At 39.1% G+C, this 25,770-nt stretch overlaps 4 protein-coding genes across 5 annotated transcripts; 3 read left to right on the top strand and 1 right to left on the bottom strand.

Annotated features, from left to right (window-relative positions):
* The first annotated feature begins 3,845 nt into the window (after positions 1-3,845).
* LOC113170844 (nuclear receptor coactivator 7) lies at positions 3,846-9,980 on the top strand. Of its 2 annotated transcripts, XM_026373121.1 has the most exons (7): positions 3,846-5,295; positions 6,250-6,415; positions 7,364-7,510; positions 7,625-7,777; positions 7,906-8,001; positions 8,197-8,270; positions 8,489-9,980. In XM_026373121.1, exons 1-7 carry the CDS (start codon positions 5,270-5,272, stop codon positions 8,625-8,627), a joined length of 801 nt encoding a protein of 266 aa, XP_026228906.1. In that variant the 5' UTR covers positions 3,846-5,269; the 3' UTR covers positions 8,628-9,980. The 2 variants fall into 2 exon arrangements, with proteins under 2 accessions (XP_026228906.1, XP_026228907.1); XM_026373122.1 differs by lacking the exons at positions 3,846-5,295; positions 6,250-6,415 and adding an exon at positions 6,491-7,049.
* A 921-nt stretch (positions 9,981-10,901) lies between these two features.
* Positions 10,902-14,206, top strand: hint3 (histidine triad nucleotide binding protein 3). Its single transcript, XM_026370290.1, has 5 exons — positions 10,902-11,045; positions 11,473-11,590; positions 11,824-11,893; positions 12,470-12,596; positions 12,921-14,206. The coding sequence occupies exons 1-5, from the start codon at positions 10,911-10,913 to the stop codon at positions 12,966-12,968; spliced, it is 498 nt and encodes a 165-aa protein (XP_026226075.1). The 5' UTR covers positions 10,902-10,910; the 3' UTR covers positions 12,969-14,206.
* Positions 14,207-14,517: 311 nt separating this feature from the next.
* LOC113170504 (actin-binding Rho-activating protein) lies at positions 14,518-15,481 on the bottom strand. Its single transcript, XM_026372613.1, has 2 exons — positions 15,391-15,481; positions 14,518-15,166 (listed from the first exon to the last, which is right to left on the bottom strand). The coding sequence occupies exon 2, from the start codon at positions 15,128-15,130 to the stop codon at positions 14,639-14,641; it is 492 nt and encodes a 163-aa protein (XP_026228398.1). The 5' UTR covers positions 15,131-15,166; positions 15,391-15,481; the 3' UTR covers positions 14,518-14,638.
* A 191-nt stretch (positions 15,482-15,672) lies between these two features.
* trmt11 (tRNA methyltransferase 11 homolog) lies at positions 15,673-25,531 on the top strand. Its single transcript, XM_026369873.1, has 14 exons — positions 15,673-15,730; positions 15,962-16,067; positions 16,433-16,498; positions 16,653-16,726; positions 16,882-16,963; positions 17,089-17,181; positions 17,816-17,950; positions 18,321-18,477; positions 18,594-18,674; positions 18,779-18,943; positions 19,131-19,203; positions 19,469-19,603; positions 22,701-22,821; positions 25,105-25,531. The coding sequence occupies exons 2-14, from the start codon at positions 15,990-15,992 to the stop codon at positions 25,243-25,245; spliced, it is 1,401 nt and encodes a 466-aa protein (XP_026225658.1). The 5' UTR covers positions 15,673-15,730; positions 15,962-15,989; the 3' UTR covers positions 25,246-25,531.
* Positions 25,532-25,770: the final 239 nt, after the last annotated feature.

Here is a 25,770-nt window from a genome sequence, read left to right as displayed (position 1 = left end):
ACATGACATATACTGTAGTTATGTAGGTTTACACTCACTATAACATGACGTGTTCACTAAAGTTGTGCATCACTATACTGTATTTTAAACACGTACACTTTCACACGCCCACGCACCAACAGTGTGAAAGTAATGTGTTATCCAGTCCAAACCAGTTCTATGAGCTCTGAAATTTGGCTGCTCAGCATGCAAACAGAAAACAGAACAACGGCTTAAATGAATTAACCTGCTTTTGTGGAAAACTTTAAGCAACCTTAAATTTTAGCAAAATGTGTAATTAATGGCCCACGAGCATTCGTTTTGTTGGCACTATGAATACCAACATTGAGAGATAACAATGAAGTATGTGTGGAGAAAGGAAGTGGTTGTGTTATTCTGACTGTCATTCATATGTTAAACTGATCCAGATGGATGTCCAGGTTTCTAAGTTAATAATTTATTATTGACTAATTTATTCCACTGTTGCTTTCATAGAGGTACTTGTACTTGCCCACAAGAAGAAGCAGGAAACATGCAGACACATAAAGTCAAACTCATAAACAGAGATCATATTAGGCACAAGCTGCAACACTTACTTTCTGTACTGACGCATGCTCGTGCACTTTGTAAGTTTTTTTGCAAAGCCCCCAGACTTTCAGATAGGCTAAAATCAATGTCCCTGCTGGGTTCAAATTCTGGTCATGTCTTTTAAATGACCCCTGCACTGCCTGATTTTTTAGCTTGATGCAGACTCCAGATCCACATGAAACTAGATCCTCCAGTAAATACACAATAATAAAACAACACAAGCAAATAGCATTTATTTAGTTTTTCTATCAAGAGCTTGTTATCTTGTTTTTTGATTAATTCTGAAAAATTAACAATTTTCTTTTATTTTCTCCTGAATCACTTGATAACAGTCAGTGGTGGGAAATGTTATCCACAGACAGTCATGATTCACCCCTGTTCTGTCAGTTTCTCGATCCCACAATGCACTGCTCCCTGTTTTAAAGATAAGAAAATTACTGTCGCACAGCTCAAGTCTGTGACGACACATTACGACGCTGATCATTAAGTGTCTGAAATATCAGTTTGCTGATCATTGTTGTGTGAAATATTTAGTGTACATTATAAAGGAAGTAGTAAATGTGTGAATAGAGACTGATTTCAGACACAGCATAAGTTGCAGCTAGACTACAATCTTGTGAAACACAAACTGCATGTACAAAAATGGTAAATTGTAAGTGTAAATAAGACCAAATGTGTTGGCCTGCAGAGTGATGCCAGTTTGTGTGCGTGAGTGCCTGCATGTCTGATTACAAGGTTTGTGTACCTGTCCCTGTGTGTACGTGTGTGTGCTGTACCCAGAAAAGTGAGCATTCTGGCTCATGGTGGTTTTTCCCATGTTTGGATGGAACCGTGCACGGAGCAGAGAGGATTTGTGGGAATTGGAGGAGAGGTAAAGCAAAAACAGCTCTGCAGCAACAGGTGCCAAAACCTTGTTACAAAGATTATGATGAAGGGAGACAAAATCTGGTAATGTGAAAGCCTTTTTTTGTAATGTTTGCACAGGCAAATGCAGTTTGTGGTAGCGTTCTGAGTTTCCACATAAAATGTGGATTGATTCATGCTAAATGACTAATTTCTCGTATGTATTATAGGACTGTAATTATGCCCTAACATGCATTCAATGTTGCAGCTGGTATAGGAGGAGCTAATTTTTATTAATTGTCTTACTGTTGCATGAATTGAGGATTTGAGAGTAACTCAATTTCAGCACATTGCATGATTTTAAATGTTCAGCTAAAGCAAACAGTTTGTTTTTTTTAAATAAGACGGCAGTGAAGTGTTGTTAAGTGGCAACTTAACTTCAGTCCAGCTGGAGTGTTTCCCTGTTTCAAACTAATCCTAATAAGTAAAGCATGCCTTGCACAGCTTTAGAAAGAGAAACAACAAGAATTGATACAATCACATGCATCAATAGGCTGTATACATAAATTTTCCTTTGTAGTTTATAGGTACAGAAACTGTTTGACTGATTGTTTTTACATTTTAAATGGATAGAAAATAAGCTCTGTGCAATATTTCTCATCAACATGTTCAATTACAGGTTCAGCAGCTAAATATTGCTCACTTTCACACACACCACATACAACTATTCTTACATTTCTTAGAAGAAAGGGAGTCATGCATGTCTGGTTCAGTTTTTGAAGTAACCAAAATGAGGACATCTGCTCTCATGCAAACCAAAGGTGATCAAAAAATCACCACAGTTATATAATGTATTATAATATAATACTAAAACCTCCACACGTTGAGACAGCACAGGAAATGTCACTAGACTAGAGTAGTGTTCTTTGAGATGTCAGTGGCCTTGAGGAATGACTGATTTTGAGAGTACTGCCCAATATATTATTGGATATGAATTTGATATGCATCAATGTGCACATTTAATGGTTTAGATGGTAAAGAAGGGGCTAGTTTCCATTATATGATACACTGTTGGGTGGATTGCGATTCAACTGCAGCAGAAGTCCTCAAATAGGTCACATTGTGTAATTTTAAATGTACAACTAAAGCAACCTGCAGTTCTAAAGGTGAAGTACAGGGTCTATATACACAATATCTACACAATGCTTACCATCTCAATAAAAAATCTGTTTAATCAAAATATTGTGTTCTACTTCAGGATCACAGGAGACAGCTTGATAGACAGACCTGTGGAGCAGGAGAGCTGATCAACTCTGCTGCCATAACGTGTCTAAAACTGGTAGACATTTTGAAATTTTCGATTTTAAAAAATGTGATTGGTGATGTCACATAACCTTTACGCTCTCCAGCCTACAGGGAAAGAAATATTTCGGCCAATCAATTAAACGGAAACCGACAGCTTGTAGGCCTATAACTATATGATGACTTATTCTATGTGTTCCTTTAAGGAAAATAGTATAGGCCTATAATATATAATAATATTATATAATCTACTTGAATACTGAATATATCAATGGAGTTAGAAATCCTGCGTAATGCATGTGTTCTCCAATGGGAATGTGGGAATTCAAAGATCAAAACGTGCATTCAATTCATTCAGTGTCAATTCACTGAATGGACAGACTGTGGGTCTGCTGCGGCTGAGCTGCAGTCAAAGGAACTTACATACACGTAAGAGGCATTGACAAAGCATATGTGGGTCTATTGGACTATCCAGGAGTGAGGACGGGGGACGCTCTTACGCAGGACGATGTTATACGAGTCAGCGCGCAAAAAAAGTGTCATCAACGTGGGAATGGAAACGCTGGTGGTCGGTGACATATATTTTTAAGGAACCTAATCGCGACATAAAGTTATCACTGTCTATTACTGCTATCCTGAATCACGAAGACTGGAGGAGATGAGAAACTACAAAAAAAAAAAATGACGATGGCCACGAATGGACTTTTGTGCGCAGACCTGAACGCATCATTTTGGAGCGTCTTACCGTGCGTGTCTGCTCACGTGTGGTGCGTGCACCAGTTGCGCCTTTGGCGTGGGGAGCAGGCATGCTGGTGCTTGCACGTACAGTATAGCCTGCACATGGGGCCTGTATCCTTATGGCGTAGGCATATCTGCGTGTCTGTGTTTACTTGACAATCTTGTCTTTGTGCTATCTCACATTGATTTCCTTATTGATCCCACTTGATCCCATTTCTCTTGTGTAAGAAAATCAGAGCTGTAAAGACCTCAGAGGGTTCCTGCTGTAGCTTCTCACACAGGCCTGTGTGAGCGTGACCACACCTGTGTTTGAGTAGTGGCACCACCACTATCATTTTGCAAATTGGCTGTCATCTCATTTAAGATTATAACTAAGCATTATTCTAACTTTAAAGGAGATGCTGTGCTCGTGTTTCGTTACAATAGGGCACAAATAGGATTACTGCTTCAACAACTCAGCAGATGATCTATAGAACCACAGATGTCTGTTTATTTGTGTTTACTCAGTAATCTCAATGACCACAGATAAAAGAAACAAACAACTCTGTGATTCTGTTTGAGCATTAGTGTAGAGAGATAATAGCCTCCACTGGAAATTGATCAAGTCTGAATAGTTAGTATTGAACATTGATCATTTATGAGTGGTCAGCACTGCAATCATAGTTTACTTTGATTAAATCTTGATAAGTAGGCCTGGGACTAATCCTGATAGAGTGGAGACTGTTAGGATAAAGGCCTTAAATGACAGTTTACACCTGAGTTTATGTAACTGTTTGTGGACCCGTTAATTGTGTGTATTTGAAACCACAAAACGAACAATGCATGCTCTATATATAAACATTTCCTGTAAGCATTAACAATACATTAGTGGCCTGCAGCTGTATGAGGGCACTCACCCCTTGCTTGTCTGTAACAGGAGATCTGGGGCGTTCCTAGATGTTGCGTAAGTTTCTGGAAGTTGCTAAATTCCTAACATCCCTAAACCGCAGCTCCGCTCCAAGTAAGCCTTGAGAAAAGACCACAACTATTCCTTCATAGGAAATTCCATGTTAGTCAAACCATATTGCATCATGAGGGAGAATAGAGACCTATTCTTTACGCAGACTGTAAGGGACATAAAAAAGGGAAAGGGAAAGGGAGAGGGAGAAATAAATGCACTGGAATGCAGGAGGTGAAATACAAGGAAAAATAGGGCAGCAACACATAAGGATGTCTCATCAAGATGCACACAGTACAGTAAAAAAAGGAGCATTTCCCCTGAAATGTAGTGGAAAATGGAGATACCCCAAAATTCCCTTAAATCAAATTGTAATTAATTAACAGTTTACCATTGATAAGATGGGAGGACAGACTGGACATCAAAAGACTGAGAGACACAATGACACAATGAAAAGACAATCAAACTGACAAACATACATACAGACAGTATATAATGTACATACACAGAGGCCTTTATCTTTCTGTCAAGCCATCTCATTCAGTCACTGAGCCACTACCTTGACACAGTAAATGTCTGAACTCCAGTCAAACTTAAGGACAGGGACCCGGAGCAGGTCAAGTTAATGTGTCACCAATTTTGGCTACCAAGCTCCATTGGGAAATCATTGTGTGAATACGTGCAAGCCATGTAAAGTTGTCAAGAGAAAAGGGGGGGTTAATGGTCAAAGGGGCTTGTCTCAACGATTGACCCACAGGTATAAAATGCAGGCGATGGCTGAGACTCAAGAATGAACATACTGCTTCAACACTGAGCCTCTAAACCAACTACCTGCTCTTTTTGCTCATAGTTTATCATCAAGACATTTTTCTTCAATCAGCTATGGGAGTTGCCTACAGCGTTGGAGAGTAAGTAAAATCATTATTGAGACTGTAAACATAGTTATGCTGAATATGGTGGTGTTATCTGGACTTAATCCACGCAGTTGAAAAAGTACTTTGCTTTGCTTCTTTCAGTACTTTAGCAGCAAGAGGACGTTAACTCAGTATTGCAAACACTGGATTCTCAGTGCAATCTTTGTACATTTATTTAAAATCAATCGCAAGCATGGGAAATAAACCGTTTTTGAAATCATGTGGAAGTGATTAGTGTTCTGCAAAGAAAGCAATGGGGGTTCTTTTATTAATCCAATGGCAGGAATAAAGTGTTGCAGTGCAAAGTGATGTGTAGAGGCAGAAAGTTGAAGTATATGTAAGTGTGAGTATATGTGTCCCACATAGCATGTAAGGGAGGATTGATTGAGGTTAAATATTCATACATTCAAAGTAAAGTAGTGCTACAAATAGTAACTGACGCTGGATTCTCTTGATACCACATTTATTTTGGAAAACAGTGGACAATGAAAATGACTTCCAAGCAGGACCCAGAAGGATTACCGCTCAAATCATTAGCTGCATGAAACACTTTCCTGTCTTTCATGTTATGACAAGTTTAGACAGAGTCATTACGAAGGTTCGACCTACAGTTTCTATCTGTGTTACAGCAAGTACAATTTCAGGAGAAATAGTTTTGAGTATATGGGGCCATTCCTTTCAAGCTGCAACAACGTTATTTTCGCAGTTTAGTCATACTCACTTTTACAGTGTTCTCTTAATATCATGCCACACACTGTATTGTTCATTCACTGAATTAGTTCTTTTCTTTTCTTTTTCGATGCCAGCAGCTCGTACATATTGAATGCTTTTCATTTTAGCCAAAGCAGGTCATGTTAATAAACAACAATCTGTTTAGGTGACATAGCTGATCATCATTTCTAACTAAAAAAAAACTAAAAAGTGCACTTTGTTCCTTTGCCTCTACAGGGTTGACCACCTCTACACATTTTTTGTGCAGTGGTCACCAGACATTTATAGTAAAGACAACAAGAAGGACTACCTCTTTACAGAAGAACAGCAGAACCGCTATCTGGTTGTGGAGAAAAACAAGGTGGCTATGATCAACCAGATTCTCAGCAGCCCTGTCAGAGAGGTAAGGATTACACTGACACCCCCCCCCCCCCTCCCACACACACACACACACACACACACACACACACACACACACACAAACACACACACACACACACACTTAAGGAGGAAACAAAGGCCACCTGTGGCCAACTAACTGCAGATTATTATTAGATAATACGATAATAATAATATTGCAAAATTCAAATGCTCTATAAAACTAACTGAAGTAGAAATATACAGGGAACTGAGGATGTTGCAGCATCTCAACAGTTTAGTAGTTTAAAAGTTGTAAATAAACCGTTTTCGCTCTCTAAAATACAGTCACTGCAGGACTCGTGTCTGGCAGTTGTCCCAGAGGTTGTGGGAAATCCAGCTGTCACCATATATGCACATCCTTTCTCTTACTCTTTCCTGTTTAGTGAGAAATGATACCGCGCTGTATGAGCATTCACCAATGAGAAGCCTCTCCACTCATGTTTCCAACCAATGGCATTTCACACACAGAAAGTGAAAGCAACCCAGAGGGTACAAAAGGAATGGATGGTGGCTGGATTGGTTAGCACATTGTGCAGAAACAAGGACAGATGATGCTGCTACCAGAGAATATGAGAGTGCTTTATTTTGCTAGGGACTGTGTGGAGCCATATGTGGAGGTACAGTAGGGCTTCTATGATTCATGTAATGATTTAGGGAGTTTGTCTTGTCTTGATCTGTATGTGCCTCCTGACCAGCATGTTACCATCAATCCAGTTATGAATTAATTTGTCCTCATTGTGGGTTAAACAACATGTCTAACTTCTGTAAATGAGTCCTTAAACCACAACATTGAGTGTGTGAGTGTGTACTGTAGAGGGATTTTTTTTTTTTTTTTTGAGAAACCAAACTCTGATGTGTGGTAACAGTGAAAGTATGACTGTATTCTGTTTGTGTCTTCTACCTAATTTGTTGCATTTCGTCCCTCTTCCAGATTGTAACACTGAAGAACTCAAAACGCCGCCTGAGTCTGTCTAGCTCGGATGACTCTGAGGCAGACGAGCCTGAGTACCAGGAGGAGGATGCTGTCCTTGTCCTGAGTGACAACAGCCAGCTGCTGGATGACGTCCACCTGCAGCAAGTAAGCTAACAATTGTGCATATCTTATTGATTATGATAAAATGATTATTATCATTTTTATGTGGTTATATCACCTCGGCGTGACATCTTTTAATAACAACTACTTTTACAACAGCTTGCTACTCAAATGCCACCAAGGACTCAGGGATATCCATGGCAACTGGTGTACAGCACCGCCATCCATGGGAGCAGCCTGAAGACACTGTACAGGAATATGGTCGATCTGGACAGTCCTGTGCTGCTGGTTGTCAAAGACATGAACAAAAAGGTTTGTATCTTTGTCTTTAAAGCATAAAGGTTTTCAGTACAAAAAGTAGTCAAACAGGTACCGTGATTAACGTTTTTTAACGGTGCTTGCTTCTTTGGTGACCTGGTTTCTTTTCCTCTTGAATTCAGGTGTTTGGCGCATTTTCTTCGGATTCATTCAGAGTCAGTAAATACTGCTATGGTACAGGAGAAACCTTCCTGTTCAGCTTCAGTCCTGACTTTCAGGTAAGAGAGCAATAGATATTTATTTGATTACCTGTAGACTGGTTAGTAAATTTGTCTATGAGCATGTTGAACGGGTGTATTTCAATAGAAAGACAAGACCAATCAAATTCTCTAGTTAAGGAAAGTAAACATTTTGAACTTGTCCACTGGACACGAAAATTCATTTCTTATATTTGGCATTTGAAATTTATCCAGGCATACAGGTGGAGTGGGGAGAACTCATACTTTGTGAGCGGCAGCTTGGAATCCCTGCAAATCGGTGGAGGAGGGTAAGTTATGTGGCTACTGATTTATCCTAAACAATAAAAGCGGCAGTTACACCTATCAGTGTCATAAAGTATTAAGAATGAATCATAACAGAAGACCATAAAAGACTTACTAGAACTGCTACTTGTGAATAGAGAGTCTAAAATACCAACCGTCTGAAAACATAAAGGAACTTTTAAGAGGTTTAATGTTAAAGTGTTTTTTTTTTCTTGTTCTGCAGAGGTGGCTTCGCCCTGTGGCTGGATGCTGATCTGTACCATGGTGCAAGCTTCTCCTGTCCCACCTTCCACAACGCACCTCTCTCCACAGAGGAAGACTTCATTGTACAAGACCTTGAGGTCTGGACTGTGCAGTATTGAAGGGAGACGTCTGAAAAGACGAGATTAATTCAAAGGATGTCCTGTAGACGGACATCCTGTAGGAGAGGCCTGCAGAAGAAACAGAGCATCAGGACTCCAAAGAGTACATGTGGTTTGGCCACTTCTGTACAAAACCTGATGGAGCAGTGGCCACTGTAGTATCTCTGTACTTGGCTGAGATTAGCTCACACACAGTATGATGCCTGATCTAGTGGTTCTTGGGCTGGACACTGGTTTTGATTTGTGCCTGTTAAAGAGAAGTGGCTAGATGAGATCCTGTGATTCAGGGTCCTGCTGCTACTGGCTATTTATCAGTAGCACTGTGTTAAGCCCATTGAGTAACTGGCTTCTGAAGCTTTAAGCTCTCCATGACATCATTACTGAATGTTATGGAGAGCATTGTGATTGAATGTTAACTGGATAAAAGGTTTGTAACTTCTGTAAGCACATTAAGAATTTAAAGAATAGGATCTATTTTTTTACTTTCTGTCCAACCACACGTTTGTGAAATTTATAAATGTGTTTTTACAGTATGTGCATGTATTTAAGTATGCATGATGTTCTCTTTGATTCCATGGTTTATGAGAATAATTGGTACAAAATGTAAACGTAAATGTAAACCTTAAAGTTACCTTTTTAATTAATTTTGAAAACACTGTAACATGATAGGATCCATAATGACCTACATGGACTCTTATTGCACAATTTTTTCTTACATTAGGTTTGGTTTGAATATTTTCCATTTTAAAATTACAGGTGACGACTTAACAATAAAAAGTACAGAGTCGCACTGTAAACCCATTGCAATGCATGATGCATGGAGGAAGGGAATGAACTATTAACTGTCACTTCTGTTTTTTTGAAAGAACCCGGTTATTTGCATAGATGGAAAATATTTTGCTCATTTTACACCTATTGACTATTTATTTACATCTTCTTATGTTGGTGTATAAAGCCAAGTCTGTCAGGCAGTGCTGGCATTGCCTCTGTTTTGTGGAAACACATTCAAATATTGTCTTTGCTGGCAATTCATTTTTTATGAATAAACAAATAATGGTATTTTGTTTGAAAACTGTGGAGAGGTCTTTTCATTTCCAGCAAGAAAAATTCAAGCAGTAACTTTCAGAATTTGAACGGGGGCCAATCGGAAACGTATTGTTTAATATAACAAACACAGAAAACCACAGTGACATCGAATGACGCATGAATGGGGATTTTCTAGTACATACACCAGCGTATAAAATGTCTTCTGTGTTTGTGCTCTTAACTAACCTTGATAACTTATTCAGGATGAACATTCCAAAGAAATATAAACTTGTACTGTATGTAAGGTAACATGCTAAATATAATGAAACTGGGACTTTGAAGTGTGCTATCATTTTTACCATTACTTAGACTAGTCTATATCCATTTATGATTAGCAACTACAGATCTCAATCCCACCAGGTGGAGGCCCCGGGAAAAAACCAGGACATGTTGGAGAGACTATGTCCTGGAGGAGGTGTGTAGGAAGAGGGAAGTCTGCGCATCCCTGCTTAGACAGCTGCCCCCACAACCTGGCCCCAGACAAGAGGTAGAAGGTAGATGGATGGACTTCAGGGTTCTGTTGGTCTATCAGACTCTTCTCTCAACTGGTTCACTTCCTATTTAAAGGATACACATTTCTACAAGCTGTTTTGAATATATTAAAAAAACAGTTTAATTAATACATGCTTCCCCTTGACATAATCATTAGGAAACATAATATATTCTATCACCATTTTTATCACCCCTCAGGTAATCTGGTAATCTTGTGATCCCTCCTTTTATGTTTAGGGGTGGGGAGTTTATCTAATATTTGGGTCTGTGTACAGAGGGTGCAGTGTGGAGTAGATTGTCAAGTGCCGAGAAGGGATGGTGCTATATGAATAAATTTCACTTGATATTAGGAAATGAGATTAATTTCTCTCTCTCTTTTATCTGGGCAACAAATAATAATGAACTTTTTCTTTTTTTCTCTAAGTCCAAGTTCAGAGAAACTGTGATAATAAAACAATAAAAGCAACAAATGTTTTTATGAAGCTGATTCAGGTAAGAACCATTATACAGCAAGAGGGAGGCAGAAAAGTTAGCAGAGTTGTAGAATATTTGAGTAGGTAAATCAGTGAATCATGTCGCTCTCTGCTGGATGATTTATTCCCTTACTCTGAACTAGATCGACAATCGTTCAGTTTCGCCTTGTAAGCTCGAGGTCTTCTGGGATCGACTGGACTGGTCTCACTTTAGACACTTCATTGTACCACAATGGCAGTAGAAGCTACACAAGCTGCTCAGGTTGATGTTTCCAAAGCTAGCAGCGTATCAGCCGAAGGATATGACAAGAAATGTATTTTCTGCAAGATCGTAAACAATGAAATGGGCACGGAGCTTCTTCACAGTGTGAGAATATTGGAGTAATTGAATAACATTAGTCAAGTGCCTATAGCTAGCTAGCGTTAGCCTGTTGCTTTTGTATAATTCTGTAATAAATATTGACTTTTGTGAAGTTCAACATAATGTTTAATCATCATTTGGGCTGTAATTAAAGTGTGGGTTAATTAACCACATCACTTTATTACGTTTTATGATATTCCGGTACACTGTTGCATTGCAAAGTTGTGTTTACGCTGTGCATGCATATGCTAGCTTGTTTTTGTTTTATTACTCAGATTTGCCAAACGTCTTTCCCATTAAATACCGGGTGTGTCCCCTGAAACACCTGTGTCTGTATTAGAGATTTTACAGAGCTGTAGGAAACTAAACGTGAAGTTACATGTATACATGTATACAGTCTTACACCTGAACATTTCATTTCTCTTTGTTGCAGGATGAGGAGATCTCATGTTTCAGGGACATTAAACCTGGAGCTGCCCACCATTACCTGGTTGTACCAACAAAACATGTTGGGAACTGTAAATCACTCAAGAAAGAACATGTGCCTTTGGGTGAGGTTTATTCTTTATCACTGGTGCTCGTGGAAAGTACTGCATATTTGTATTTTCCACTTGTCTTCACTCAGACAATTTTGCTGTCAAGGCATTGGTAAACAATCCTTTGACATGGAGCTTTTAGCAAATGTATTTATATATTTAAAAAGCAGTACTCTGCGTTTTTAGAGAAGCTGTTCATTGATTTCAGATTGTTTAAAAAGGATCATATGTTTTGTTGTCATACACAGTGAAGAGGTTGGTCGAGACAGGAAAAGAGATCCTCCAGAGAAACAACGTAACAGATCTAAGTGATGTCAGGTGGGCTACCTTTAGTGGCACATTTTTTATAATTCAAAATACTAGTTAGAATCAGCAGTGTCTATGTTATAGCAAGGCTGCTACAAAAGGAGCAACCTGAAATATTTTCAGTTGAAAAACGTTTGTCAGTTGGGAAAATTAACCTCAGGCCTAGCTTAACTTAATATGTTTTATTTAAAAATGGGGATTGGCACATTATTTTGAGAGTAATACAATATACAAACTAGTTATCAGCATTATGTAAGTTTAATGTAAAGAAGAAGCCAATCCATTGCCCTGCTAATCATTAATAATGATCAGTCATCATGACAGTATTTACTTTAACATAATGTAAACTATGAAGACTACTAGGTAAACAATAGTACTTAACCTGGAAACTGTGTGAGATAGATCTTCTATACTGTTTTTCTATTGTTTCTCACCTTGCTAACATTTGGTATCTCTTACTTTGTTGATAAAAGAACTGAGCAAATGGCACTTAATCTGAGTAAACACTCTTGCTGTGGAGACTTTAAATCTTGTCATATGTTTAACCAGTAAGTCTGTGTACACTAAAACCCTTTCCCTTGTCTGCAGGTTTGGTTTCCATTGGCCTCCTTTCTGTTCTGTCACACACCTGCATCTTCATGTTTTGGCACCTGCTAGTCAAATGGGCTTCATGTCCCGCTTCATCTACAGACTCAACTCCTATTGGTTTATCTCGGTAAATCTCCTATTTTATTGTCAGTTTTGTATCAGGCTAACACAAATGCTCCGTTGTCCTTTTTTTCTACCACTGGCTTCCCCTGTTTTACCCCAGGACTGGCTTTACATAGCTGTGCTGCTGGTATTATGAAGTATTTGACTGGAGGACATGTTCTGTAGCTCTACACAGTCAACACATTAATTTAGTTGAGTAATTGTTTTAGTAGCACAATCCTTGGAGTACCAAGACACAGCAGTATATCCAGGTGGAGTGTTAAGGTTTAGCAGTAGTGTTCTGGCCAGTTTATTTTCACTTATGTCCATATTTGTTAATAATTTGCAGGCTGACCAGCTGATTGAGCATCTCAACTCTAAAGGAGAGACCAACTAATCACTTGGATCCAGTTCATGCATCACCTGCCGTGACGAAATAATCAAAAATCTACCTTTTTGCAGCCATGTCGTGTTGGATGGTATATGCACTCACACAAAGTACAGGTCTGTTTCAGTATATTTCCTGGTGACCGGCTGGTTGACATAGCCAAACAGAACAAACTACCATGTTACACTGGTAACATATATTGTATACCTCTTTGATTTGTTTGTTTGTTTTAGAATTAAACCATTTCAGACTGGAAGTCCAGAATGAAGTCAGTTCTTGTGTTTTAAAAAGGCAAATCAAATCTCCATTAATCTACCATGAAATATATTTAATTCATTGACCGAATGGTGTTCAGTGTGATTTAGATCTTTTAATTGCCAAAGAAAATGCTGTGCTAAACACACATTCTCTCTCTCTGAGTGTAACAATAGATGACTGGAATTCAACCAGTGGGATTTTTATTTTTTACCTGAGTTTACTGGAGGAATCACTGACATGATGAAGCTGTTTGGAAAAGTAAGTTGACATAACACATATATTGGCAACAGTTGACAGCTGCATATACAGTGAGTGCCTTCGATAGTTTGAGTAGAAATGCACTTTACTGATGGGTGTTGTGCAGTGTAGCTGACATGGGTCATTAACTATTTACAAGTTTCCTTTACTCATGTGACACTGATAGTAAAGGGCCTTTATGATCTCAGCAAGCACTAAAGCATTTAATGTTTTAAGACTATGTTAAAATAATGTATAATATATAATATGAACTAACTAGATGGTGCACAAATTGAATCCTACTCCTATAATTTAATATACTATACTATATGAATGGAATGGAATAGAGGAAATGATACCGTATGTACTGTACTGTAATGTAATGTGTATGCACTTTCAGGAATGTTAATTTAAAATAAATAATATAATGCTGCTTCTCAGTATGCCTTCTCTTTCTGGTGTCTAATCAGTGTACTTTGGTGTTACTGCACATCAGTCTCTGTGTGGTTCCGATATACCAAATGTAAACTGTAACAAGGTTAGCTAAATTATGAAGCACACTATTAATAAATACATGCTGTGAAACAACCGCACCATGTCAGATCAAATTCATCCCAAAGCACTGTATTGTCTGTTGCAGCCTCATGTTTGTCTTTGGTTTAGTCTTATAAATCACTTCGACTTAATTTCCTCTGCTTACGCCTCCACTTTCCAACTAATTAAGACTGGATGTAGTTTAAATTAGAATTATTTAAATAGATTAATGCAAATGTATGAAAATATTCTAGTTAACCAATCAGCAAATCTGCAGTATGAGATTTGCACACACTTTATACATACAAACAGCATATGTTTCAAATTTCTGTTATTAGTTTTTAACTTACAGTATGACCAATATTTCTCTTCATTTATGTTTAAGTTTTAGTGTAGTTTTATATCCTGTCATGACTGTGAGTGGTTTATGATCTCTGGTGATTAGCCTGCTTTTTGGAAGGCCACTGACAAAATCACACAAACATCATGAACAGGTCCAGAGCTCTTTTTACTGGCAAATGCTGCTAATTAATCCATTTGTAAGTCTGTGTCTTAAGACTTTGTCTACCTCATAGATTTATTTAAACTCTATATAGTGGTTTTATAAACTTTTATTTACCTAAATAAAAGTGCCATCACGTGCATACTGGTCACTGTAACAGGTTGATAACTACATGGTCATCCTTCCCCTGCCACAGCATCTCCCCCTCAAAGTCAACCAGCTTCTGCTTCCTCGCTCGCAGAAGGATCCCCACCAGTTTGTTAGAGACAGTCACGTAATGCTCAAAGAGTTTCCCAAATTCGACAGCGATCACTTTTCCTCCATCTTTCTCTCTGAGTTCTCCGATGTTTACCATCACCTCACACAGCTCCTGAACCTCTCTGCTGATGTGTGTGTGAGCATCCTTGCCCCGCTGCTCTGTCATGGAGCCCTTCAGGGGCCTCCCATACTCATCCTGCCCTCTCTGGGGGACCTCCACACTGACTCTGGCGTCTTGACTGAAGGGGTTGTGCTTCTGGTATTCGCGGTGTGTGCTGGACCACTTCTGCCAGTTCTCCTTCATGCCTTTTACAGAAACAATGCACACTGCAGTGTCCTCACTGAACTGCGAAGGAGGTGGTCTCTGGTCTTCAGTTTCCATGATGGCGGTGCCCTGGCTGTTTGTCAAAATTGCTGTCTGTGGAGGAAAAGATTAAACACGGATACTTACATATATAATACAAAGTTATAATCACTGACTAAGAGTCCTCTTCTATTGCTTTATTATTTACATAATGACTACACAAATCCATCTGAAATTATTCATAACTAGGGGAATTGATACTCCAGCTATACAAGTACGTATGCTTGTTCAACCACTAAGATTTGCGGTAAACAGTTATTAAACATTATTCAACTTACATGCAACAGCTTGACTAGATGTCTTGTTTACTTGTCCTGATGTGTCATTGTAGCCGGACAGTAAAAACAGGTTGCCCTGTGCATACCCACCTCGACAATGGTGCAGCAGCGTCGACGGGAGCGCAGATGAAACCTCTGTGATGGACATCTGTCTCAGCCAATGAGCTGTTAGAGAAGATCAGAGCAGCCAATCACTGGTCAGCGAGGGCGGAGAAGACGAGGTGTCCGTGAGGTAAAGCAGATTACATGGAGAGGAGAAAACTGTTCATCCTCCCACACAAGGGATCTACACATGACACTGATGCAAAAGCCTCTTTGATTAATTACACACATCATGAAAGTCAGTATCTGTAACACAGCCACATGTAGTTAAATGTCAATGATTGCCACTATTCTTAAAATGTTTTTTTCTTTGACTGTGTAGTTAAAACATACACTAATAAACACAAACACACTTAATTAAATGTTAGGTAATGCGTTATAAGGCGCAGATAGAAAACACATTCTTCTACTGTTTATGGTAAGTTCGCTCACGAAGTACTCGCATTTTGTTTCTGACCCCGGTTTCAAGTCGGACGTATTTTGAATCCGCACCAATAATGGCGACTTCCAGTGGTCGATCATGCCTCCAGTATCTTTTACATCTTGCCCAAGATAATCTGGACTTTCGGTTACCGGTAATCTTCATACATCTATGAAACTTTACCTAACTCTTAAAGTCATTGATTAAGTTTAATTATTTGGTGAAAAAAGCTTATTTTGGTAGAAGAAAGTCACATAAGATTCTCGTCGGGTTAGCTAGTTGCTAAGTCAATGTGCTCTTGTAAAGAAGCAGAATCACGTTCAATGTGTTTCTTTACTTGCTTGTTAATGTTCTCTACATTTAAAAACGTAACAATTAAAGGATGAACACACGTAAGATCAGGTCACTTTTCACAGGCAGCTGTATGGTTCCTACAATCTTCGATCAACCAGTCACACAATAAATCAATAAATCTGGATATTCTGGATATGTCAGTGGTTCATGTGCGCTTGCTTTCAGGAAATCAAGGCTCTTCTGGCTCTCAGAGGAAAACCATTCCACTCTTGTAAAAACTTCAAAGAAAAGGTTTGTAGATCTAATGTATTTCATGATATTGTGTTTTAATTTCTGTCCCATTCTTCCCCCTGCTCTCTCTAATAACTGTGCTACAGAATGATACTGAGTGCCTCAGCAGAGGTTTTCTGTGGTGTGCTCATTTTCTTTCCACTCTTCTCTATAGTCTCCTTTCTGGTGTCTGAATGGTTTGGTTGAGGAGGATGTGCGTAGCATCATGGCTCGATCTGTTTGTGCAAAGTAAGTGAATTTACTTGTGCCTTTGCCCAAAAGTCTGTGGTGATGGAATAAAATAAAAATGTTATTTAAGATGCATACTACCACACATGATAATTTCTCATGTTATCTTGGCAGTTTTGGTGACCAAAGAGTCACAAAGTGTATTATTCCTCTAGGTCTGCTTTTGAGTTATGGGGCCATGGACGAACACACAGTGAACTCAGAACATCCCTCTTGAACTACCCGTCAGAGAACATGGTTGGTGATTATATAGAATCACCTGCAATTTAAGAAAACTCCTATATTAACCTATATATTATACTGTATACTGTGTGATCTAATATTTTTAATGGTTGCTCTTCCTCCACGCACAATCCCCTCAGAGTCCATTCATGCACAAAGACTCCACCTACAGAATCAATGTCTACACTTTCAACAAGACTCTTCAGTTTGCAGAGAGAATCAAAAGGATTGATGTAAGTTTTTAAGATTTATGTTTGTGTGGAAGTGAGCAGGTTTTCATCAGTTTAGGAAGAACTGTGTGAGAGCTTAAACCATTTTAACACATTTTTGCCCAACAAATGGACATTATGAAACAAAATCATTGTGCTACATTTTTAGTTGTACTAATTTTGGCACTAATGTACTAATGACTGATACCCGATTTCCTGTGGATTCATTTAATTCATAAACCTGACATAAAGACCGAACATTAGTTTAAATCTTTTTGATGAAAAATGTCAAACATTTCATCATAGTTCTAATTTTCAAAGCTTATCTTTTATTTATATGTATATATGTATTTTTATTTATTGTATTACTATAAAAAATCATAATAATATTGATTTATTGACAAAATGAACACTGTTCATGTGTTGACACACATCTGCATAATTACTTCTGTGTACTTTGTATACAGAGCGTTAACAGTACTTTATCTAAATGTGCTCACATTAAAGCTGATGCATTTTATTTCTAATTGCTTGTGCTGAAGCAGAGGCTAAATACCAAAACAAAAAATGTCAGACCCACAGGCTGGACTGTATTTTCATGTTTGAACTCTTGTGTTTATGTCAAGAATATTACATTTTTTCTTTTTTCTTATTCCAGGCTATGGAGTATCTTCAATTTGAGGGCACAGTCAACCTAAAGAACCCTCAGCACATCTTCTGTTTATTGGAGGATTATGGCACAGACCCAAACAACATCCCAGAGCATCCAGACTACATCTACTTTGGTAGATGGGTAAGCTACAGACTATTTACACACTTAAATGTTTGCTTATGTACTCTACAGTATAAATTAGTGAAGGACAATAAGTGTAAGAGACTGTTCCCTGCAATTAAAAGGATGCTCCACCCAAATCCTGTGTTGAGTGTTAAATAATAACTTCCTGTGGGTGTTAACTGGGTTGTAGATTGCCTGTCTATAAAGAAGAGCTGCTATGTTCATTTTAAATTAAAGAGCACTGTTAAATTAGGTTCCAGTGAATTCCAGTGTTCAGCACAGCTCCTCTACAATCTCCTCAGATAACTCATCATGATCTCTTTGTGTGTCCATATGATCAAAAATATCTTTTAAGCTTCTTTTACATTTTTAAACACTTCTGCACCAGATTGCGGACGGGCAGCGTGAACTGATTCAGTCCCACAGCGTGAAGAACAGACACTTCATAGGAAACACCAGTATGGATGCTGGTCTCTCATTCATCATGGCCAACCACGCTAGGGTCAAGGAGAATGACCTGGTTTTTGACCCTTTTGTTGGTACAGGTGAGTTACTGTACATGTGTCACTGACCCTCATACACATACATGCCCATAGACAAACTGAAAAAGAAATGTGCTTTAGTAAATTATCCCAGCTCTTTGCCTCTTTATCTGTCTTAGGGAGCCTGTTGGTGGCGTGTTCTCATTTTGGAGCTTATGTCTGTGGGACAGATATCGATTACAACACTATTCATGGTAAAGGTAGGTTTTATCGACCCAGAACTTACATTGACTAGAGTCTCCTTTACATTTATTTTTTAAATTTCCTAAAAAGGGCCTTTTCTTTCTTTTCTTTTTTTATTAAGGCCGTTCGAGCCGTAAAAGCCAGAAGTGGCGAGGACCTGATGAGAATATCCGAGCCAATCTCCGGCAATATGGAACAGAGAAGATGTATTTAGATGTGATGGTGTCTGATGCATCTAAACCTGTGTGGAGGGAGGCTGCCCTGTTTGATGCCATCATTACAGATCGTATGTGCAGATATTGTCAACTTTGTTACATTTTTATTTCCCAAGTTTCTTGGGTGACACTCAAATTCTAAATTCTAACGCCGCAGTTACATCTGTACTGTCTTTAGGTTCCTTCCACAACTGCATAAACTTTATCTTTTGTTCTTCATGTCATTTTGTAATTCCAATGTGGTCTTTTTGTTGTCAGCCCCATATGGTATCCGTGAGTCCACAAGGCGAACAGGATCCAACAAAGAAATTACTAAACCCACAGAGGGCATGTAAGTTCACGTGTTATTGTTACACAGGTATTGTGCTGTTAGTATTTAAGCCTGTGTCTCTGAGCTGAATTGGCTTATTACAAATGTTCAAAGGCATGTCAACAGTAAGCCTAGCTTGTACTTGAGAGCCATTCAGAGTATTGATTTGTATTAAAACAAGGAAAACCTCAACACCTTTGTCCAGTTAGACAAATGCAGCACCTGAGAAAATTATTTTAGTTGTAAAACATTTTTCATTTTTCTAATTCTTTACTTTTCTGCCCAGCTATGTAGAATCTCATGTTCCTGTGTCACAGGCGTACCACCTGAGTGACATCTTCACAGACTTGTTAAACTTCTCTGCCCACCACCTGGTCATGGGTGGGAGGCTCGTCTACTGGCTGCCTGTCTATCGGCCAGAGTAAGTATGACCATGATGTTAGCTAATGATGAGAAAGAGGAGGCTGCTACAGCTTCTTCTGTAGTTTAACTGAGTTCAGTTTGACCTCTTTAACCTTTCAAAGTAACATTTGCACATTAAAGCAGAGGTTTACTACTGTCATTTCAATGATGCACAGTGACAATGACAGAAAGTGAGTTTGTTGTGAATTGTACTAAAATGATAGAATTGCTCTGTTTTTATTTAAACTTTCAAAAAGGTGATAATTGTACTTTATGCTTTATGTTAAACTATTTACACAAATGACCATTAGAAACACCTCTTGCATTAATGTACACCAATAGACTACACCACCCACTATGACCTGAATGCTAATGAAGTGATCAGTGACCTGTCATAAGGCATTTAAAATGTATTTTGTTCTCATTGTTGGATGTAGAAGTGAAGCAATTCGGCAAATAATACTTTTACCCATAGGGGGCAGTCTTATACCAAAAACAGAACTGCCTTGTGCAGAACCCTCTATATTTTCATATCTGTTTTTGGTCTGATTAATTAATTTAAAGTATGATTATTTATTATCACATCAGCTTTAGTTTCACAAAGTGCTAAATGCTTGAAAAAGCCATTGCTGTGTCAGCAGCTCTTGACAGACACGCAAAGAACTTCCTGTCACATCTTTTAGTCTCCACTTTTCTGCCAAGTACCGTTTCATTCCTGCTCCCGTAACACTTCATCCTGTGTGTGTAGCCACCTGTGTGACTGACCGTGTTTATATACAACAGTATACAGGTGTGTTGAGGTTTTCCTGCCCATACAGCTGGGCCTCAGTAAACCACAACTGACAGTGCCGAGCTCCTTTATATGTTGGCCACATTTAAGGCATATTTTCTGAAACAAAGTCGGCCATTGTCAAATGTTCCGTGCATTAATAGAAAGTGAGGTGCTGACTGGAAGTGCAGGTGTTTGACTGTAAAGGTATGAACCACAACAGACGCCGGCAGCAACGGACGTTTGGGGGAGAAAAGCCTCAGGGGGTTGAAACTTCTTCTGGTCACTGATTATGTGGCCACGAAGGAGATGAGATAATTATGCACACTCTAGTTTTTTGTATTTAAGTTTTGAGAGCACAGAACACAAATGTTTGAATTTACATCTCTTTGCATTTGTCTGTTAATGTGAATGTATCTGCACATATGCATGGATGTGTGGGGTCTTTCGTATGAGCACATGGATTCATGTATGTCATCGTGTTCACACATTTGTCTTTGCTACTCATCTACCGCTGGCTTGACTCTGTGCCTGTCAGAGCACTGTGCCAAAATAAACGTCTGAGTCCAGCCAAGTCAGATATGTGAACTATCTCTCTGGGGTCTGGAGGCCGTGTGCATTTTTCTGTGCACTCTCACATTCACATGCTTCTTAAAGTGTGCGTGTGTGTGTGTGTGTAAGGCCAGACGTTGCCTGTCTCCCGGGCCTAATCTGGGGCTCTACAGGGGAGATATCAGATTTCTGTCACCCCCACATATATGTGTATCTGCAGCAGTGACTATGATAGAAACAGTGGGGATTGTGTGTCTGTGAGAATGGAGAGGCCTTGTGTGTGTGTGTGTGTGTGCGTGTGTGTGTGATGACAGGTGACACAAAGTCCTGTCAGCAATAGACGATGTCTAGACAAGGTCAGCCCCCTTAAACTCTCTTCCCTTTCTCCCTATAAAAAATAAATGAAGAAAGAAAAAGTATCAAGACAGATGATGGGATATCAGTCATCAGAGCCATAAAATAACCTAATTATAACCTAAACAAGTGAAGCGAACACATAAAGTGACTATTGTCAGAAGTATGGCGATACTTGTGTCAGTGATCGAGTAGAAATGAACCACGTTTTCATTTTCAGGTCATAATTTTTAACTTAAGTATACACTCTGAGACATATTTGTCAATCATTTAGTAGCACTGGTCGTTGTACTGGATGCCACTGCTTTGGTGTTCACATGTCAAAATAACGATTGAATATATATATATACAGTATATATGGTTTAAATAGATAAAATGCCATTAGAAACAACAAAATAATTTATTTTTTTGTGTAAAAAGTTTAAATATAATAATATCTTATAATCATGAAGGTGTGTTTATGTGTGTCTGGATTAAAATGTCAAAATGCACCAGCACCTTTGTGCCTTAGCATGAAAACGAAAGAAAAAAAGGTTTAAACTTTGTGACACACTGGAGCTCTTGGCCAGTAGCATTTAGGTCAAAGACAACCTTCCTAAAGTTTTGGATTCTCCTGGAAAAAAGAAGGTCTGAAACACGTTCACTGGCTCTGCATAGATGTTAACACCTCAACAAGTAGAGCTCACCAGTAACAACTTTTGATTGGCAGGACAGAACTATCGCCTGGCTGCATCAAAGCTAGTCTCCGTGACGACCAAACATCCCAACACCGCAGAGGTCCACATGTGGCTATGGCAACAGGGCAGACAAACAGTGACGTGCAAATCTGGCTTTGAGTCGGGACTGTTGCTACTGTGATGGTGGTTAGAAGGAGAAAGTGCTACTGTCACAAATATGCAAACACATACATCATCTGCCGGTAATAGGCCCTAACCTGGCCTGGCTGGCGATGACAGAGCCAGCAGTCGACCTGTCGGGTCGGCGTCAGTTTTTCCAGCTTCGCCTTTGCAGTAAAGGCGATACCTTGGATTTAACAACCAGTGTTGTACTGTACTGGTCAAAGGTCCGCTGGCTTGATTGGTGAAAGAGAAACAAAATGAAGCAAAGGAAATTCACGGAGTTGGCACCAGTTAGTTGGCAATGGTGACAGGATCAGTCTGCGTCTGTCCCAGCAGCCTTTTTATGGCCTTCAGACCAAATACAGACTGTGACCAGGGCCAATTATGAAATCCTGTTATCCAGTTCTTCAGGTGTGCACTGCCAGTTTGTTATGTTCAGATGAGTTGTTTGCTGGCGCTTTCTGCCATTTATAGAGTGTGTGTGTGTGTGTGTGTGTGTGTGTGTGTGTGTGTGTGTGTGTGTGTGTGTGTGTGTGTGTGTGTGTGTGTGTGTGTGTGTGTGTGTGTGTGTGTGTGTGTTGTTGTGTGTGTCCTCTTTCCAGGTACTGTGACGAGATGGTTCCTCTTCATCCATGTCTTCAGCTCATCAGTAACTGTGAGCAGACACTCTCCAGCCACACGTCACGACGCCTCATCACCATGGAGAAGATCAAGAATCCAGAGGTATGTTCATATGATTTTAATACATCATTGGATATGTCAGAAAAGTAAACAGCAACTAATAATTAATGATGATTAATGAAAAACTTTATTAATCCCAGAGGGAAATGATTTTGCCTTGATACAGTTGCTCTCAATTCAGAGAGAAGGAAAGAACCAAAACCAGAAAAAGATCCAGAATATCGAACTAAAGAGGGAAGAAGAGTTGTACAGTTGACCACATAATTGTAGTCATCATTGATACACCTTACAGAGTTTTAAAGATACAGTTTTCCCCCTCATGTACTGAATGTGTGGCTGTAAAGTCGAGCATATAATCGGACTCTGTTCATCCTCTGATTGGAAGCACAGCCTTCTAAATGTCTTGTTTTGTCTTGTCATAGTTATAAATGAAAACACATGTCCACTGTGCCAACTTGTGTGTGCTGCCATTTAAAAAAAAAAAAATGTTTTTGTATGTGTGAGCATGAACAGCAACAGCAGATACAGCTTAGTTTATGTAAAATGAGAGCATGTGTGTGAGCGCCTCATATTTTTAATGTGTATTTCATAGACTTGTTTGTATATGTAACCACATAAGTATGCGTCATGTACATGGACGTAGTACGTGCTTATATTTTACATGTCATCCTAATAGAAGTGATGGTGTCTCTCTGTCTGTCTGGGGTAAGTCCTCACCATCTGGCTATGGTTGCCTCATTTCTTTTATACTGGAACCTTAAGTGGTTTAATCACACATCGTATGGAAAACAATCCATCTTTGGGTCTGTCATCCATTCCACTTCAAAACCCCAAATTGCTGCCATAAAGGGCCCTGCATGACACATATAAACACATGGTTGTTTGATCTTATCTGACCAGTATCTGTCTCAGGTTGGAGAGTTTTTCCTTTCCAAACAGGCCTCAGTCCACACTCTGCCCTCGTTCACTTTTCTTCATAGCTAAACTATTAAATGTGTGTGCATGAATGATACATAAGCAGTGTCCCCATGGTGTCTGTGTTTTGATCGATAAGAGGCCAAATTGCTATAACCATTTCACCTTCTCTCTCTTTGGGGTTTGTCTTAATGTATTTCATAACCATAACTTACTCATTTGCGTGATTCAACACTAAATGTACTGTGTAGCCCCCCACCTGTGTGGTTGTTGGCAAAGTCTGAGTGGTTACTTCCACTGTTTTCAGTTGTTTGTAGTCAGGTCCCTTTGTCCCTATTAATTTAGAGTCATGGTTAGGTTGTTGGTCTTGTTAGCCAGAGTTTCCATAACCACCTCAGAGTGGTCATGGAAACCATTTCCCGGATGTTTGGCAGCATCAGCAGGCAAACGAGAGGTGCTGCTGATAAATTACAGACCCAGCATTGGAGTCATCACGTTCAACTCAACTCGTCTCATTTTTTTTATCCCTCTCTCTCTCTTCTTTCCTCATTCATCCATTGTCCGGCAGCGACCTTACAAGACAAACTGTTTAACTGTATGGCATCATGTACAATATTAACATACTCAGGCACAGACCCCTTCCTGTGTAACAACTGTAGGAAAACTATGTAAAACGTATTACTCTGACATTTCTTGGGAGTTGTTTCTCTGACTGGGAAAAGTAAAATCTGTTTCAACTTTTCCATAAAAATGACTTATTATAATACAGTGTTATCAGATTTCAAAACATATGTTCAACGCGTGCTCCTTTCGGGGAAAAAAGGAATAACTGGCAGCTGCCTGGTATTCAGGGTTAGTTTTACTTTGCTCATTCTTAAAATAACTTTACTAAGCAATACATTTTAATAATATGACAAAATCTGCCTTCTGGACTGGCCCTGTCGTAGCCCAGAGTCAACCCAACGGAGATGCTGTTGATTAACCTAAAGAGAGTCGTTCACACCAGAGGAACATCAGAATATGGCTGAACTGAAAAATGCTCCTGCTGGATGTTGTGCAGATCTTATCTAGCTACAGGAAGTGCTTTTGTGAGGTTATTGCTGCTAAAGGTGGTTCAACCGTTAAGACTGTTTCACTTACTTTAAAAAAAAAACATGAAAGACCATGACTGTTCAGGTTTTATCAGCTTAGCAATCTTGTGTTTGACTTTGTTGAAGACCAGATCCCATTTCATGACCAATTAATGCAAAAAACAGGAAATTGAACATGGTTTATCTATTTTTTTGCCACTGTATAGAGTGAATGCTGTGAAATGCGGCCTTTTTTCTACTTTAGGAAAATGGGCAGCACCTAAAGGCCTAACCCTTAAGTAACTTCTGTTTGATAACCTCTACATGTGTCTCTCTACAGGACCTGGACACCCTGGCTAATGTAGCAGACCCACGCTTCAGCCCCTATCAAGGACACAACGCCTTCAGAGAGAAGTATTTCAGTGGACTTAACAAGCGATGTGGTAAAGAGGACCACAGATCTGCTGTGAATGGGGACTAAACAAGTGACACCTCAAGATGGAGATCAGAGAAAGTCTTCTCAGAGTGTCTTTATAGAAGTATTGCATTATTATTATTAAATATATATAGAAAGAAAAGATGAGTGAACACCATCAGACCTCTCTGTCAGTGGGGAACAATCTGATAAGTTATTTGTTACAGATTTTTAAAAACAAATTCTTTTTCACAAATTTGATTCTGATTGTTTTTAGACCTGTACGTATTTCTTTGTAAATAAATGATTAAAATGTCTTTTCTCAAGCGAAAGGCCAAGATATTCTGCTAAATGTCATGCCTGGTGAACATGTACATTGTTTCATACTCCAAGCACACAACAAGTCATGAGGTTCTCTTTTATCAGACTTGACAAATCTCCTTAAAATGATGAGGACTCCCCACACATATACAACTGATCTCTATGTGTCACATCGGCTACTGTCGACCAGTCTTCCCACTTATTAAACTGCAGCCACTGTTCATTGTCAGTGCCTCTAATGTGCTTCTTTACAGTACGTTAAGGCTTTGT

The sequence above is a fragment of the Anabas testudineus genome, chromosome 16 (genome assembly GCF_900324465.2).
Source record: "Anabas testudineus chromosome 16, fAnaTes1.2, whole genome shotgun sequence".
Lineage (NCBI taxonomy): Eukaryota > Metazoa > Chordata > Actinopteri > Anabantiformes > Anabantidae > Anabas > Anabas testudineus.
The sequence above is the reverse complement of the archived record's forward strand: the minus strand, read 5'-3'. Positions and strand labels throughout refer to the sequence as shown.

Coding starts and splice junctions, on each gene's coding strand:
- LOC113170844 (XM_026373121.1), top strand. CDS start 5,270: ATGGGAGTTGCCTACAGCGTTGGAGA. Junction 7,511..7,624: donor ATGACGTCCACCTGCAGCAA/GTAAGCTAACAA, acceptor CTTTTACAACAG/CTTGCTACTCAAATGCCACC. Junction 7,778..7,905: donor TCAAAGACATGAACAAAAAG/GTTTGTATCTTT, acceptor TCTTGAATTCAG/GTGTTTGGCGCATTTTCTTC.
- LOC113170504 (XM_026372613.1), bottom strand. CDS start 15,130: ATGGAAACTGAAGACCAGAGACCACCTCCTTCGCAGTTCAGTGAGGAC.
- trmt11 (XM_026369873.1), top strand. CDS start 15,990: ATGGCGACTTCCAGTGGTCGATCATGCCTCCAGTATCTTTTACATCTT. Junction 16,499..16,652: donor GTAAAAACTTCAAAGAAAAG/GTTTGTAGATCT, acceptor TCTTCTCTATAG/TCTCCTTTCTGGTGTCTGAA. Junction 17,951..18,320: donor ACATCTACTTTGGTAGATGG/GTAAGCTACAGA, acceptor CTTCTGCACCAG/ATTGCGGACGGGCAGCGTGA.
- hint3 (XM_026370290.1), top strand. CDS start 10,911: ATGGCAGTAGAAGCTACACAAGCTGCTCAGGTTGATGTTTCCAAAGCT. Junction 11,046..11,472: donor GCACGGAGCTTCTTCACAGT/GTGAGAATATTG, acceptor TCTTTGTTGCAG/GATGAGGAGATCTCATGTTT. Junction 12,597..12,920: donor ACTCCTATTGGTTTATCTCG/GTAAATCTCCTA, acceptor AATAATTTGCAG/GCTGACCAGCTGATTGAGCA.